Here is a 14,737-nt window from a genome sequence, read left to right on the forward strand (position 1 = left end):
GTCTTCTCTCACCCCCGTTCTCTGCGACCTGCTGGAGCAGGGGGGCTAGGACTAGGAGGAGGAGTTGGCCGTCCGACTGCGGTCTGGAGTGTGGGGCCTCCCTGCTGCTGCGGAGTCGGGGCGGTCTGCCTCCCCCCACCGCAGGGAAAAGGGAAACACCACCTGGGTCTGGGTGCAGTTCCCCCCTCCAGGGGCGAGGGCACCTAGACCCGGTTTGTAGAGTATGCTTGGGGAGTGTGATCGTGTGTACAACGTCTCTTTATGTCTGTCTCCACGTTGGTTGAGTGTGGAGTAAGTGCATATGAGAGCATGAGGGTGGGAATGGATGTTTGTATCTGTGTGTGCCTGTATGTCTGTGTCTATATGTCAGGTTGGGTGTCAGGTGCCACCTCTCTGGGGACATCTCAGGCCCTCCAAGGTTTGGAGGCCTATCCCCCCCCCACCACCACCACTTCCCCTGCCAGTGGCGGACCCCCTCAGACATCGGTGCGTTGGTGGTTCTTTGTGTCCGGGGGTGGGCGTCCAGGTACACACCGGCTCACTTCTTGGCGGCCGCTTATCGGGCCTGGAGCCTGGGGCTCGCTCGGGCCACTTCGGAGGTGGGGTGCCCCCGGCCTCTCGGCCTGGGGCTCGGTCACTCAGGCGCAGCTGGCTGCCGGCGGAGCTCACGGGCGCGTCACTGCAACTCCCCCTGGCTTCTGCTCCGCGGCTGCTGAGTGAGCCCTCATCTGGGACTCTCCTCAGCTCTTTCCGGGACAGTGGCGCAGCTGCCCCTCTGTTGGTCTTCCTTGGTCTCTTGTGTTCTGGGGGCCTCTGGATGTCTGGAGTTTTGATCTCCTCCACACCTGCTTCACTCCCTGGAGGACGGGGCTGTGGCCCCCCCACACCCTCTAGCAGATTATTACATGAAGGAACCTTTTAAAAAAACAAAAAACAAGCGCGTCCATGCTCACAGGTGTACACACGGGTGATCACACCCACAAACTACACCCTTTTTGGCTCCTACCTCAAAGCACACTGTGTTCTGTTGATCTTATGTGCTGCACAATAATGTTTAACATTTAGTATTTACTGTCATATTCCCATATATCATTGTGATGTTGTTTATTCTATTACTCTTGTTCTCTTCTGCTTGCTTTCTTTTTTCTTTCTCAGCAGGTGATCCAGGTGATTGATATATGCATTTTTTTTCTCTGCCCGTTCTGTTGGTTTTTGTCTTTTGCCCTTCTCCCCCGTCCCTCTTCTCAGCTGTTTCTCTTTCCCTCTTTCTTTCTCCCCTTCTTTCCCCCAGTCAAGTCTGTCCCGTATTCAGTAAGTGAAAATAAAATAAACAATAAAAGGTGAATCAAATGGACCATTACGGCAAGGCTGGGATGGTCAATTTGGTAAAGTAAATCCGTTGGGCATCTTTCTTTGCCTTTAGACAACAATTCTGATGGCAAAAGAGCCAAACGGGACAGGCAAAAAAAAAAAAAAAAAAAAGGAGTGGAAGATTAAATATTAAATATCAGCTATCGGCTCCAGACAAACACACAATGGCACTTTCTGTTCTGGCAGAAAAAGTTTCCTCGTCAGAGAAATCAGATGAAAGCTTTGCGTCTGCAAAAAATGCTTCACTCTGGAGTCAGAAAAGCAGCTTAGAGACAATAAGTAAAGTGCATTCATACTCAGGATATTCAGAACGTAATGTGACCTGAATCAGACAGGGTGAGTTTAAAATGGAAAACCAGCATAGAGGATGTAAGGAGGGTCCGGCCGCACAGTGGTGAGCTCACACGTTTGACAGCACATTCGCTCAGACCTCTATTTTCACCTCATCTCTCAGCGGGAACGTCAGAGTCAGGGTGTGACAGGGTCATGCTCCTGAGAGCTGGACTTACCGCAGCAGTGAAATGATAACGCTTACATTAGTTTAGATTTGCAAAGAGGACGAAACACTCCGGTTATTGGCAGCTTTCTGAAGACAAATTTAAGCGTCTTTAAAGTATCTTCAGCTCGCACCAGAATTCAGTTCGAGACCAATTTAACTTTGTGTTGTATTTTTCCCCCTGGTGAATGTCTCAGTACATTTGCATGGGCAACTCGAGCTGCACTGTGTCATGCTTCACTCTTTTCAGGTCATGCACTGAACTCAGCCTCCTACTTTGGTGACCACGTCCCTGTGACATGTCTGCACTGTTGCTGCCCTGCTGTTTCAACTCCTCCAGCAATCACCATTCAGGATGTTTACCCATTAATTCTCAGTTTCTATTTGCAGGAAGTGATGAGATTCACAGCCTGGGAAGGAGAATGAGCTTTATCTCTGATTCATCTCAATCTAAGAGCTGACATTATTATTCATCAGTTGAGGGATGCAAGACTTTGACTTTGTCTGCATGCCATCATTTTTACGCATAACTTAAGTAAATGCCACACTGATGTACATTCTGATATGTGATCCCAGCTTTGAAGGAGTTTCTTGGGTGGATGAGGAGCTGGCACTGCCTGAAGTGTGATCAGTGATTAAAGTGAAACCCACTTGAGTCCCACAGCACATACAGTTATTCACCTCATTAATTCCCCCGTAATGGAACCGACGACATGTTCAGAGGCACTGTACCGGGTCCTCCTTAGCTTTTCCTTCCAGCAGTTTTGGCTGAGTAAACATTTTGTTTTTGATCATCACCTTGTTTCACACACACAGGGGTGTGTTCACAGCTGCAACTTTACTCAGCAAGTTTGCAGAAAGTTGAATAAGATAACTTGAACTGATGTCGAACAGCTGCAATAAAAAAAAAAGCTGAGGCAACACATACGGCTGCCTGTAGCTGTTATTCTCCACCACTGTGTAAAATCATGACCTAAATAATAACATTATACTGCTACAAGTTTTAAACAAAGACTCCCAAAGGGACAACAGCCCAAGGGCGAGCAGCTCTTCACACTGAACCAAAGCTCGTAGGTGTTGAATACTAAAGTCTTACAGCTCGCTTCTCAGTGTTTGCTGATTTTGCTGTTTTCATGTCTTTGCAAAGTCAGAGGCTGAGGAGAACATGCATGAAGGACTGTTTTTTTTATATAAATAAAATTGAATTGAAGTGAATTGAAAAGGAAAAACATAAAACATCAGTAGAACATCTGTGAACTTCCTAGTTTTAATGATTTGTCCTGTGGTTTATAATTTCCTTCTCTGTTCACCTGGATGTGGCATTTTCAGTGGGAGGAACATTTGGTCTGAGACTGAAGAAGTCACTTTGTATTTCTCCCAATAAAAATGCTACAGTGTGATGAAGGAAGCTTTCTGGGATTTTCATACCGGGATGACTCAGCATGCATCGAGACAAGAGTTTTCTGTGTAACTGCTGAGCCACATTGCAGCGCGAGACCCGCTGCAGGCTATGGAAACATTTCCCCAGACAGTGATGCGTTGCTTTCTTTACCTGCAAACTTTGATGGACACTGATGATGGGACACTGCCTCAGGAGTTTTACGTGAATGCACAGCGGCAGGTGTTCACGGTGAATGAGGAATAAAGGCCCCGGGCTGGTTTTCATTGTGTTCTTTTGGTGTTGGATTAAAAAAATCCTCTCCTTTTCCAGCGTGACAATTCCCCCAAACAGAAAGGTTCTAGGACTTGTAAAATGCTGCCAGAGTTGTTTGTGTAACTTATATGAAGAGACTGACGTGATTCAAGGTTTTCACTGAGTGTGGCTCTGCATCGTTTGCTCTTCTGGGGCTTCTTCTAAAAAATATTTCCTTCACATTGCAAGCGTCTCATCCTCCTCGCAGTTATGTCATGATGCTGCAGAACTGAACTTTTAGAACCTGCTAACAGCCCAGCACTATCATCATCCACTGTATTTTAGTCACCGACATTCACACGTCATGACTTGAATTTATTTGGCTCATGCTGAATGGCACAGTTGGATCGTCCGGCAGCGGCGCTGAAAAATGCAACCAAATGTCCCTTCTAGTGATTGTGTTTCTATGGTCCGCCCACGGCGCTGTAGGACGAGCGCCAGCAGGACAGGCGGGCAGACAGCGTGTGGTCACCAGCAGTACACTGATGGGGGAGGGGAGCGGTCGGTGGATTCTTTCCTGAACCGAACGGAGAACCCGATGTCAAGAAGCGAAGCCCAATGACCCACGGTGAAGGGATGAATGGTTTCCTGAGCAAGCCGCAGTCACTTCCTCCACAGACGCATGGGTTTAATGCCACTACCACTGCAAGACAGGCCATAACCCACAACCCCAACAGCAGTGATTGGCCCTGCATTTTATACCTCACTGAGACTGGAGGTGTTACACCAAACAGGCATTGAGATGGAAATTTTGAGCTAAATTGTCAATATTTGTCACATTTAAATCTATTTAATGTTCAGATGTTTAGATCATTTTAGAGTTACATAAACATAAAAGTCTTAGAAGTGTTGTACATGCCTATTATTTAAAGACTTGGGTAACACTAACAATTTAATGGGCTGCATTTATATAGCGCTTTTCGAGACCCTCAAAGTGCTTTACAATTCCACTATTCACTCTCGCATACTGGTGGAGGTGAGCTACAGCTGCCCTGGGGCAGACTGACATGGCAGGCTGCCATATTGCGCCATCAGCCCCTCACCAGTAGGCGAAGTGCCTTGCCCAAGAACGCAATGACCGAGACTGTCCGAGCTAGGGCTCGAACCAACAACCTTCCGGTTACAAGACAAACTGCCAACTCTTTAAGCCACAATCGCCCTAATACACGTGTTGTTGTGTGGACTTAATGTGCTCTGATGTGTCGTCATTTGTCTGTGTTGTGTCGATTTGTTGCTCATTAAGCTGACCGGTCCTGCTTTAGACTGAGTGTAGAACCATACGCCCACTGATACTGGAATAAATACACTGCTCAAAAAAATTAAAGGAATATCTTTTAGTCAGGCTATAGCATCAAGTCAGTGAAGCCTCTGAGGTATTGATCCTATCAGTTACATAACGGAGAGGGTTGTTAATCATGTTCAGCTGTTTTGATCTTAAATTAAATAAAAACAGGTGAACTAGAGGGGCAGCAATGAGACAACCAGCAAAAACATGAAATTTACAGGTGGAGGCCACTAACATGTTTACCTCCTCATCTTGTCTGACTGTTGTTTCACTGGTCTTGTATTTAGTTAGGGCAGGGGTGTCCAATTAGTTCATTACCAGGCCTCTGGAGAACTTCAAGACATGTTGAGCCATTTAAATCAGCTGTGTTGGATCAAGGACACATCTAAAACTTGCAGAACACCGGCCCTCGAGGCCTGGTAATGAACTAATCATTTGATTCAGGTCTGTTGACCCAGGGTGAGATCTAAAACCTGCAGGATACCAGCCCTTTAGGCCTGGACTTGGACACCTCTGGGTTAGGGTATACAAACTACCTGTGCAACAGGTAGTCCACTCTTCCAGGATGCCACATCAAAACTTTCCACTGCCAGAAGGTTTGCTCTGTCACCCAGCAGAGTTTCGAGAGCACAGAGGAGATTCCTGTAGACAGTCCACAGAGGGACTCACAGGCCCCTAGAGGCCAGGTAGATATCAAGATGAAATCACTGGACCCAGTGTCAGACCCTACGCTGGCACAGAGGGTGCTGAGTTACTCTGGGTGCATGACAATCCCAGCCTCATGTTGCCAGAGTATGAGGCAGCTCCTGGAGGATGAAGGAATTGATACCTCTGACCTCCCCCCACGCTCGCCTGACCTAAAGCCAATCGAACACCAGTGGGACATTATTGTTCAATCCATCTTTTGATCCAATCATTCCAGGTTGCACCTGAAGGTGTTCAGGAGCTCAGTGATGCTCTGGTCCAGATTCACTTTTTTGAGCAGTGTGCATGGAGATATGTAGAGAGATAGAGACCGTCCAAATAAAAAAGAATGCACAGAAATGTAGAAATATATTTAAACAATGCATTTCTCATATTTTTAATGACAAAAAGGTTGCATATTCAATAATATATTTCTACATTCACATTTTCGTTCTGTAACATTGTAGCGTTAATAACTGAAGACTGAATTGTCCTCTTGTTGCTGCTTGACAGCCATTTGAGGGAAATATGAGGAGGTGCAAGAGAAACACGCCACATGTTTTATTTTTAGCTTGATGGATTATTTTCCTGATATGTCAGGATACTATTTTCATTCTAGACAAATAACCCAACACTTAACGCTTAATCAGTAATCAAGAAATGATCACATCGCTATTTCCGTACTTCTCCTGCTGCTTTTCTGATGAGAGGTGTGTCCAGTTTTCTACTGATTTACATCTGAACCTGAGGGCAAAGTCATGTTTCTGCATATTATATGAAGCTGTTGCTTGTGCTGTGCCAGCCTCCATTTTTAATATATGCCCTCCATTAGTGACCACAGAGTAGCACAGAGCTGGCATTCAATAGCCAGTATGTAAGCAGCAGCATTCTCTTATCGATCGGATCATTTTTACTCTAATGCACCATGAACATTCTGTGTTTTATACTGCAGCGTAAAACCCACAAATTTTGCTCTTTACAAAAGATGACTTACAGTCAGGAGGAAAAGTGAGTAAACCCCAGAGTGATGTTGCTTTGGTATCAAATGTTTCAACCTTGTCACAGTAACTGCTTGCCTCCAAGAAGAAATCCTTCTAGAAGCAAATCTCAGCTCCTAGGCTCTATTTTGAAGGATCTCTTTGAGTATTTGGGCAGTGATTACAAATAAAATAAATGACATTATTTTAATTCATTTCAAAGGAACATAAAGACTACATGCATAGAATCACCAGACAAATCTGTTTGCTGACTTTGTCTCAAAATGGCATTAAAAAGGCACATTTTTCCTTTGGAACAACATGTTTGCTGTTACAGAGTTCTGCCATAGATTTTAATTCATGGTGCATTGAGAGGCATGTCTGTCTAATTTAATGTCTCTGGTGTTTGTTCTTGTGTGACATTAAAGGTCACACAGTAGGAATTCTTCCTTTCTTCGGTAAAACATGCTCAGCCAGCTCACAGTCGTCACTTTTGCTTCTTTAGAAAACTCTTTTTTCTTGGGTTTGCTCTCATGCTGGAATATTCCTCTGCTGCCAAGCTTCTGGACACTGGGATTCATCTTCTCAGCCAGTTTTTCAATATAGCCACAGGCACTCCATGAAAGGCACTCGTCAGTGCCTCCTCCTGCACTTCTCGGAATCAGCTGATTTTTTTTTTTTTTGTATAATACTTCTTGTATATTTAATAAATTCAACTGAAAATTGTACCGTTCTATAAATATTTTCCAATATTTTCCAGAAATACATGGGAAATTAGATACTTTACGAACATGCTTGAGCCCTCTTAACATCTTAAGTACAGGACATGCATCAAATTCTCAGGGCTTAAAAGGTGTGGTCGCTGCTGAAAACTTATTCTATACATCAGCTGTTTTTCCATTCATTTTTAGTCCACCAGTGTCCATCCGTATGTATTTTTGAGCTAATAAAATCTATTAATGGGAAGTATAGTTTGATGAGATACATTAGCTAATTTAATGATTGTAGCTCTTGAATAAAAAATATCAGCAAAATAGATTAAAAAAAAGATAAATCGCAACATTTACTCATTTTATTCTGATTGTTATGTTGAAAAAGTGCTATTATTGTTCCTACAAGTGTACTTCATTCAAGTCCACAGGTTTCTAGCTGTATGTAGATGTACTTACTTTCACTGTATGAAGCTTCTCCTTGTACTATATTCTCAATAAAAGGTTTTTCAGTTGTTCACAAGACAGAATACTCAACTAATCCTGCAGTTACCGTGAGGTGATACAGCTTTGAATCATTTGACATTAAAGGGATATTCCTTAGAAGCATACTCGGTTTTGTTTGCAAACTATATTTTGAGCACACGGTGAAGCTCTGCAACAAAGAGGCATTAATATGCATGCAGAGATGTGTGGAACATGGAGTTCCATCAACAATGAGTCAGTCACACAGGATAGTCAGCACCAGGGCTGGCATTTCAAAATTAATGGGTGACAGCAAAACATAACACACACACCGAGGGGAAAAAACAAAACAATGTGTGCGATGACGGGGCATGCTGATATGCTTTAGTAACATTAGCAGTTTGGAGAAAGATTCATCTCCAGTCAGGCCTCATAGACTCCAACATGGAACTGAAACTTTACAGAAATATGAATGTGCAAAGGATTGTTGTGTGAACCAACAAAACTGACGGGAGTATTTAAACACATTAAACTGAATCAGTTAGGCCCAAACACAAGACAAAAGTGACCAGGCTAGGATCAGCTGTACAAGCAAATTTCAGCTGATGTTATGAAAGGTGAAATCCAGCATCTTGTGTGTTTGTTTGTTTGTTTTTTCACCACAATTTTGGGATTGTGTATTTATTTAGAGCCAAGATCCCTTATCAAGCATCAAAATAAATAACTGTTAATACGTACAACCCAAGTTTTCTAAAAGCTGCTAATCTGTTAAACTACAATCCTTAAACAACAGCATCCTTTAAGAAGAAGTTCATAGCTATTAGTGCATTCCTGCGTACATCTCTGTACTGATTTATGATTCTTTATTTAGAATTTATGATATAATCCAAATATCAAGCCTACATATAAGAACTAGGATACAATAATATGGGATGTAAAACAGTATGGGAATTCAGTGGTAAGATAACAAATAATGGTATATAGGAAATCATTCACTGTCATTTAAAACAGTAGTATTAGCATCCTGTAAGCACGAGCTTAGCAAAAGCCCAGCTACAGGTTGAATTTAAACTGTTCAGGTGTTTTCTATACAGTCAGAATTAAATAGAGTGATGCATTTAAAAATATGCATATTAAAGCGATGAAGAGTCTGAAGGATGAGCAAACTGCACACGCTGGAAGAGGCTCATACCACGCGGTGTGTCACCTGGATGAGGTTTTTGCCAACGGTTGTAGAGAGAATTTTCAATTCAAGAGTCTGGCGTTATTCCCGGCCTAATTCCTAGTATCTGTTCCAGTATCTGTTGTGTGGTTTTTTTCTTCTTAAAAAAAAAAAGTTTAAAAAAATAAAATAAAATTAAAAAAAAAAAAAAAAAAAAAAAAAATATATATATATATATATATATATATATACATATATATATATATATATATATGGCAGATGGACTGCTCCTGTCAAATGCATGTTTGTTTAACAACAGAATTATGATTTTTGATTGGATTTATGGGCATTTGCTGGCTGCTGCAGAATGAATGCTTGAAACACTGGTCTGACTGATTGACAGAATGGGGCGAATGGACAGAGAATGCCATAGATGTATATCCACTCGGGTTGGATAAAGGAGAGACCTATGTGGTACAGTATGGTAGGTTATGTAGGTAGGTAGGTACAGTGGCTTTACGATCCTACGTACATGGTCTGCAGGAGGCTTTGTGGAACCGTGCAGCCAGCCTTGGGAGGGAAGTTCCAAAACAATCCAGGCCCCATCTAGCAGCAGGTATAAAAATACAAGAGACAAGAACTACTGTACTAGCGTTGGTGCATTGCAGGTGCAAAGGCAATAATAAAATTCACAGGTTATAAGAGGAAAGGTCATGCAGCAAAGCTACAGAGAACAGACAGAAGGAATAATAAGACAGGCGACAGAGGTCAGTAAGAAAATGGTCATAAAAAATTAGGGAGAAAAATGTAAAGGTTAAATGATAGAAAAGGACTTTTCTGTTATTAGGTGAGTGATATTTAATTAGTCAGATTTTCAAATCAATAAAAAAGCCATGGGGTTTCTAATAATACATCAACTGACTTTTACTGGCCTCTAATAGTGGCCAGAAAGACATGCAACAACCTTTTATAATTTATATAGATATAGTTTCCAGGAGACACAAGGATGCTACTGGGTTAGAGCAAAGATCCAACACAAATGGGGACGCAAAGGGGAAATGTATCAGCATGCAAAACACGGTAATAACAGTTTTGCTTTTGCAGTGGCTCGCTCTCAGTGCCAGCCTCATTGTCTAGCTATTGAAAATGCCACTGGGGGGAGGGAGATGGGGGCTATGGAGTGGTGCAAAGAACCCAAAGAGCAAGAAGAGTTGTTTTCAAACAGAAGGAACAAGAAAGCGAGCAATGAAAGCTTCACATACCCGACATCTCTTCTAAGGCATAGTTTTGTTACCCCCATCTGAAATTTAGGTTAATCTTGCTGTTTTGTACAAGGAAATGTCTTAACAGAATAAAAGTGTTTAGCCAACTTGAGAGCTGATGTGACTGCTAAGCACCTCACAGTCAGCTTAAGTTCTGCTCAGAGGTTAAAGTTGGGGAATTAGCCATTTAGCATTCCTTACTAAATAGTTAAATGTTCTAGAAGCATAATTTCAACAGTACAGTATGTGATTTCATGTGTTTGTCTTGTATTTTAGAGAGGAGATCACCACGTAACCACACTGTCAAATCTCACAACATGTAGCCTCTGACTTCAGCACTCTATTTCTAAGCTGTAGTGCCTCTTCACCTCACTGTGCAATACCTTTTGTGCAATACTTTTGTTAATAGTCAACGGTGCAATAGACTCCATACTTGAAATGTGCAATTCACTTGTATTTTTATTTTTATTCCTATTTATTCTATTTATCCCCTTCGTATATTTTATTTATATATGTCTCTGTATTTATATATGTGTGTGTGTGTGTATATATATATATATATATAATATTCTGTAACTGTAACTTCTGTCAGTGCTGTGCTTTTGGAAACCGAATTTCCCAGAGGAACCCACCCGAGGGATTATTAAAGTTTTATCTTATCTTATCTTATTTCTTATCTGTTAATTCAAAGTAATAAAGTGATCCCCATCCAAAAGTCAAACTTTTCTCTTTGCTTTGTTTCAAGCAATTTACTTGTGACCAAAGTAAAGTGATTTGAACTAGTCAGAGCTTTATGAAGATCAAATTGTGGCTAAAAGGTTTTTAAGGTGTGAAAACTCTTGAAGTTTATGCTGACAATAGCAAAAATATCACCAGTGCTATCCATCAGCCTCCCAGTAGATGCGCGTTTCAAATCAATTGGAAAATTCTACGTGAGATCTTTTCCTATTTAGGGTTTTCATAAGATTGTTAGAAAACTTCACCTCCTACCTTGATCGTGAATTCAAGGTGAACAAATTGAAAAGATTAAAAGAGTCATGTGACTGCAATGTCCATTTTTTATCTGACTTCTATCTATTTATCATCTTGTAGTTTATAAAGGATTTTTCCCATTTAGCATGTAATTAAAAAATAACATCAACAACACTAAGTCTAACCCTGGATGGGCTGGTCAGTGTTAAGTCCTTAATGATTCATATCTGTGCTTTATGCATGTGCAATTGTATGTTTGCTATGCAGATGTCGTGAACTGTCAGAACTGTGCTAATTACATTTAGCTTCCTAAGCAGTGGCTGCTTGCTAGCTTTTAAAGCTCCTCTGACTTGGGGCTTGGTATTGGGACTTTCCTACTACTTCATATGCTTTGTTGATCTGACAGGTTGTCTTAAATTTTTCATCTGCACAGATGCGTGGCTGTGAAATTTCCCAATACCTTTGATTTTCATGAAGTCCACAAGATGTAAAGTCAGAGCTTGAACTTGTGGTTAGAACCAGCAGGTGAAACATGGAAGCAGGATCGCTCGTATCTTATTGCCATTTTGGACACGTAGTAACCCTTATTGTGCTTTTTATAGGGGATAGTGACCTTTTTACTTTGAGTTGTAGTGCAATACATAGTGAGTTGGATGTAGGGAGCAGTAAAATTGCGGATAATTATGAGCTGTTAATCGGCGCATAGTAGCAGGAGGTGACATGATTTATAAGAAAAACCCAAAACTGCATCTCTTCCACTGGAAATTAAGCAAGATTTTAACTCATGTTGTTCATACTTGTAGAAAATTCTGGAATAATGTGATAAATCTATATCCCCAAAAATCCCCTCTGGCCAAATATGGACTAACTGGATTGGCGATAAGGTGTGAGCTAGCATTGCTGTGTGGCTCGTGATGAACAAGAGCAGGAGCGTATTGCTCTTTGTAAATCTATTTATAAACTGCGAGCTGAGAAACAGACCCGCTCCCGAAGGGGAGGCCAGCTCGGATTCAGCGGCTGTTTCATGTTCTCAAGAAGCAGCAGGAAGAATACGAGTCAATAAGTTTTGTAGTAGCTTGAAATCTGAACATAGCAAAAGATGCACTGCAAGAAAATGATAAGGGAAGTGCATTTGCTGATCTGATAGAGAAATTATGTAAGAGGTGCAAATAAAAATGAGACATCAACACTGTTGCTTTTTCAAGGATATGAAAAATGCTCTTTAATCTGTTCATCTGTTCATTCTGCTGCTGGTGTGACGCTGCAAACCTCACCGAGTTCTGATAAAATCTGCATATACATTAATGTTGTCTTATATGGTTCTTAGTTTTTAAATGCGATCACCCAGCCACTTTATTTTGACCACGATGCCCCAATGCTTGATGGTTCTAATCTGTCTGGTCCTGCCAAGACCACTGAGACAAATGCAGGCACTTTCAGGGCACCACTAACACAAGCCTGCACCAGATTCAATCAACTTTTATGACTTCCACCTACTGTCGATTCATCATCCAGCTGACTCAATCTCCTTCAAATCCAGCATTGTTTTCTTTAGCACGCATCGCTCCCTCCCCTGCCATTGCCAAAGTCAGACACATCAGAATGAGACGATTATTAAAAGCATCAAGACTTTTTTAAACTACAACTTTATAATCCAACTGTAAACCAGGGAAATACAATATAAATGCAAAGGCTTTGGGTTTAATACATAATAATAATCCCGTCTGGTTTTCTAAATGTCGCACTTTTGTTCCTGTGGGGTCAATAAATTCAACCTCTTGACATCCTGTTCTCACCAATGCAGAGGCTGGAAACAGGGGTGTGTATATGTGTGTGTGTGTGTGTGTGTGTGTGTGTGTGTGTCTGTGAGAGAGAGAGAGAGGAAAAGTAAAAAGCACAAAGCTCCAGCAGCAGCATTCACATACACCGTGCCAAAATTCCTGTCCTCATTTTAACATCCTCCTCCTCTAGTCCTCAAACACAAAGCAGGCTCACTGCATCCGAGCTCAAAGCTGAGGGTAGAGTCAAAACACGAAGCTTCTCAAAGAGTTCACCTGCAAATGACTGTTTGCCACTTAGGTAGAAACTGTTGAATCAATATCACAATCCAGGCAGACAAAGCTTTACGGTACCTGTGGTGTTGTTCAGAGCTTCTGTGGCCGCAAAGTCTGGTGTAGCTGTGTTTTCTGTGTCCGTCCCTCAGGCTGCTACAGACTGGCTGAGTGTACGTCTCAGAGTGTTTGTGCGTGAATGTGTGTGTCTTCCTGTGGTCGCACTAGAAATGAGAGAGAAAGAGCTCTCTCTCTCTCCCTCCCTCTATCTCCCTCCCCTTCCTGATGATAAACACAGAGCACGTGGCTTCACCAATGATGCAGCACGCTGACAATCACAGCACCGAGAAGCGAGGAGAGAAGTGAAGGATGAAGGAGAAAGACGCTGGTAAAAGTATAACAAAGTGAGTCTGGTTAGAAGGAAAGCGTGGGAACGATCTTGTTCATCATACCAAAAATCCAGAAGTCTTTTTTTTTCCTCGCCAGTTTCAACAACTAGTCATCTGATCTGCTTCAAACTCACCAGGTGTGCAGGACACACGAGTAGGTGCACTGCAGAGTCGGAGGTCATAAGGATGACTATAGTGCCTGCTCTACTGTGTCTGTGTGCAGGGGGAGGGGCATATATAAACACAAGCGTGTTTGAATGACATTCATTGACATTAAGTTTAAATAAGTGCCAAACATTATTCTAACTGTAAATCTCAGCCTCGTGAAGATAAAGCTGTAAAGTCTTTACTCAGCACGATCTGTTTCCTGGCTTTAATGTTCTGTGATTAATGATTTAATTCACTCATGTTGTTTCGATTAGTGGTTCTCGAGAGAACTACTAAGAGTCTGTAAATGTGTAATTGTTTCGTTTTTGTTTGCCTACACGTGACACACGTGTAAGTTGTACCTATAGAACCAGCCAGGCTCTGCACCGGTGCCGTTCTGCAGCCCTGAGCTGGCAAGCTTTGAATTTACTCGTGATTTTGAAACCAAGCAATGAAAATACATCCATCCAAATCTGGAAGAACGTATCCTTTTCTGAACGCCCAATTCTGACACGGCTCTCAGACGTCTTCACGCCCACAGACACACACAAACGCACACACACTCAACCCAACAGCCCACAGGCAAACAGAAGAGCTATTTTGTCTGGGTAAAGCAAGCGTCAGAGGAGCTTACCATGTTTGGGCAACTGGGGCATGAAGTGATAGGGGCACTGATAGCGGCATCATCCATGTGTCTCTGGCAGAGCACTGACTTCAGCTCTGCTTTGAATACAGTAAGACTTGTTTATAGGAAAAGATTAATTTTAGGCCTGCAATTTAAACTTGTCCACCTTCCATCTGTAACCCCGTGTTCCAGAGATGGGAGTGTGTTGTTTACAGGATTGGAGAGCATATGGGACGGTCACATAATCCCCTTTTTTGGGCACCTTACATCGCTGCCGGCCCGAGAATAAACAGAGCCTGATATTGTTTAAACATTTAAAGATTTGGGTAGCTCCGACCTGTTTCCTGACATCTGAATCACGACTCACATTTGTGATGTTACCAGATATTGATGTGCCTAAACATTAGAGACAATCACAGATGAAGCAAGCACCAGTGTGAGTGATGGG

At 42.2% G+C, this 14,737-nt stretch overlaps 1 protein-coding gene across 4 annotated transcripts in view; it reads right to left on the reverse strand.

Moving 5' to 3' along the window:
- ndrg4 (NDRG family member 4) overlaps positions 1–13,346 on the reverse strand; it is a 69,170-nt gene extending 55,824 nt beyond the window's left edge. For 3 of the 4 annotated variants that reach the window (XM_085464823.1, XM_085464821.1, XM_085464820.1), the window contains exons 1-2: positions 13,210–13,346; positions 9,376–9,449 (exon numbers count right to left, since the gene is read on the reverse strand). In XM_085464823.1, the coding sequence (XP_085320949.1) occupies positions 9,376–9,449 (74 nt within the window). In that variant the 5' untranslated portion in view covers positions 13,210–13,346. The remainder of the gene's footprint in view (positions 1–9,375; positions 9,450–13,209) is intronic. The other variant, XM_085464822.1, reaches the window with a different exon arrangement.
- Between the last annotated feature and the right edge of the window lie 1,391 nt (positions 13,347–14,737).

Source organism: Copadichromis virginalis, linkage group LG7, assembly GCF_057382275.1.
Source record: "Copadichromis virginalis isolate Kocher_CV1m ecotype Utaka linkage group LG7, C_Virginalis_male_GT1.1, whole genome shotgun sequence".
Taxonomy (NCBI): domain Eukaryota; kingdom Metazoa; phylum Chordata; class Actinopteri; order Cichliformes; family Cichlidae; genus Copadichromis; species Copadichromis virginalis.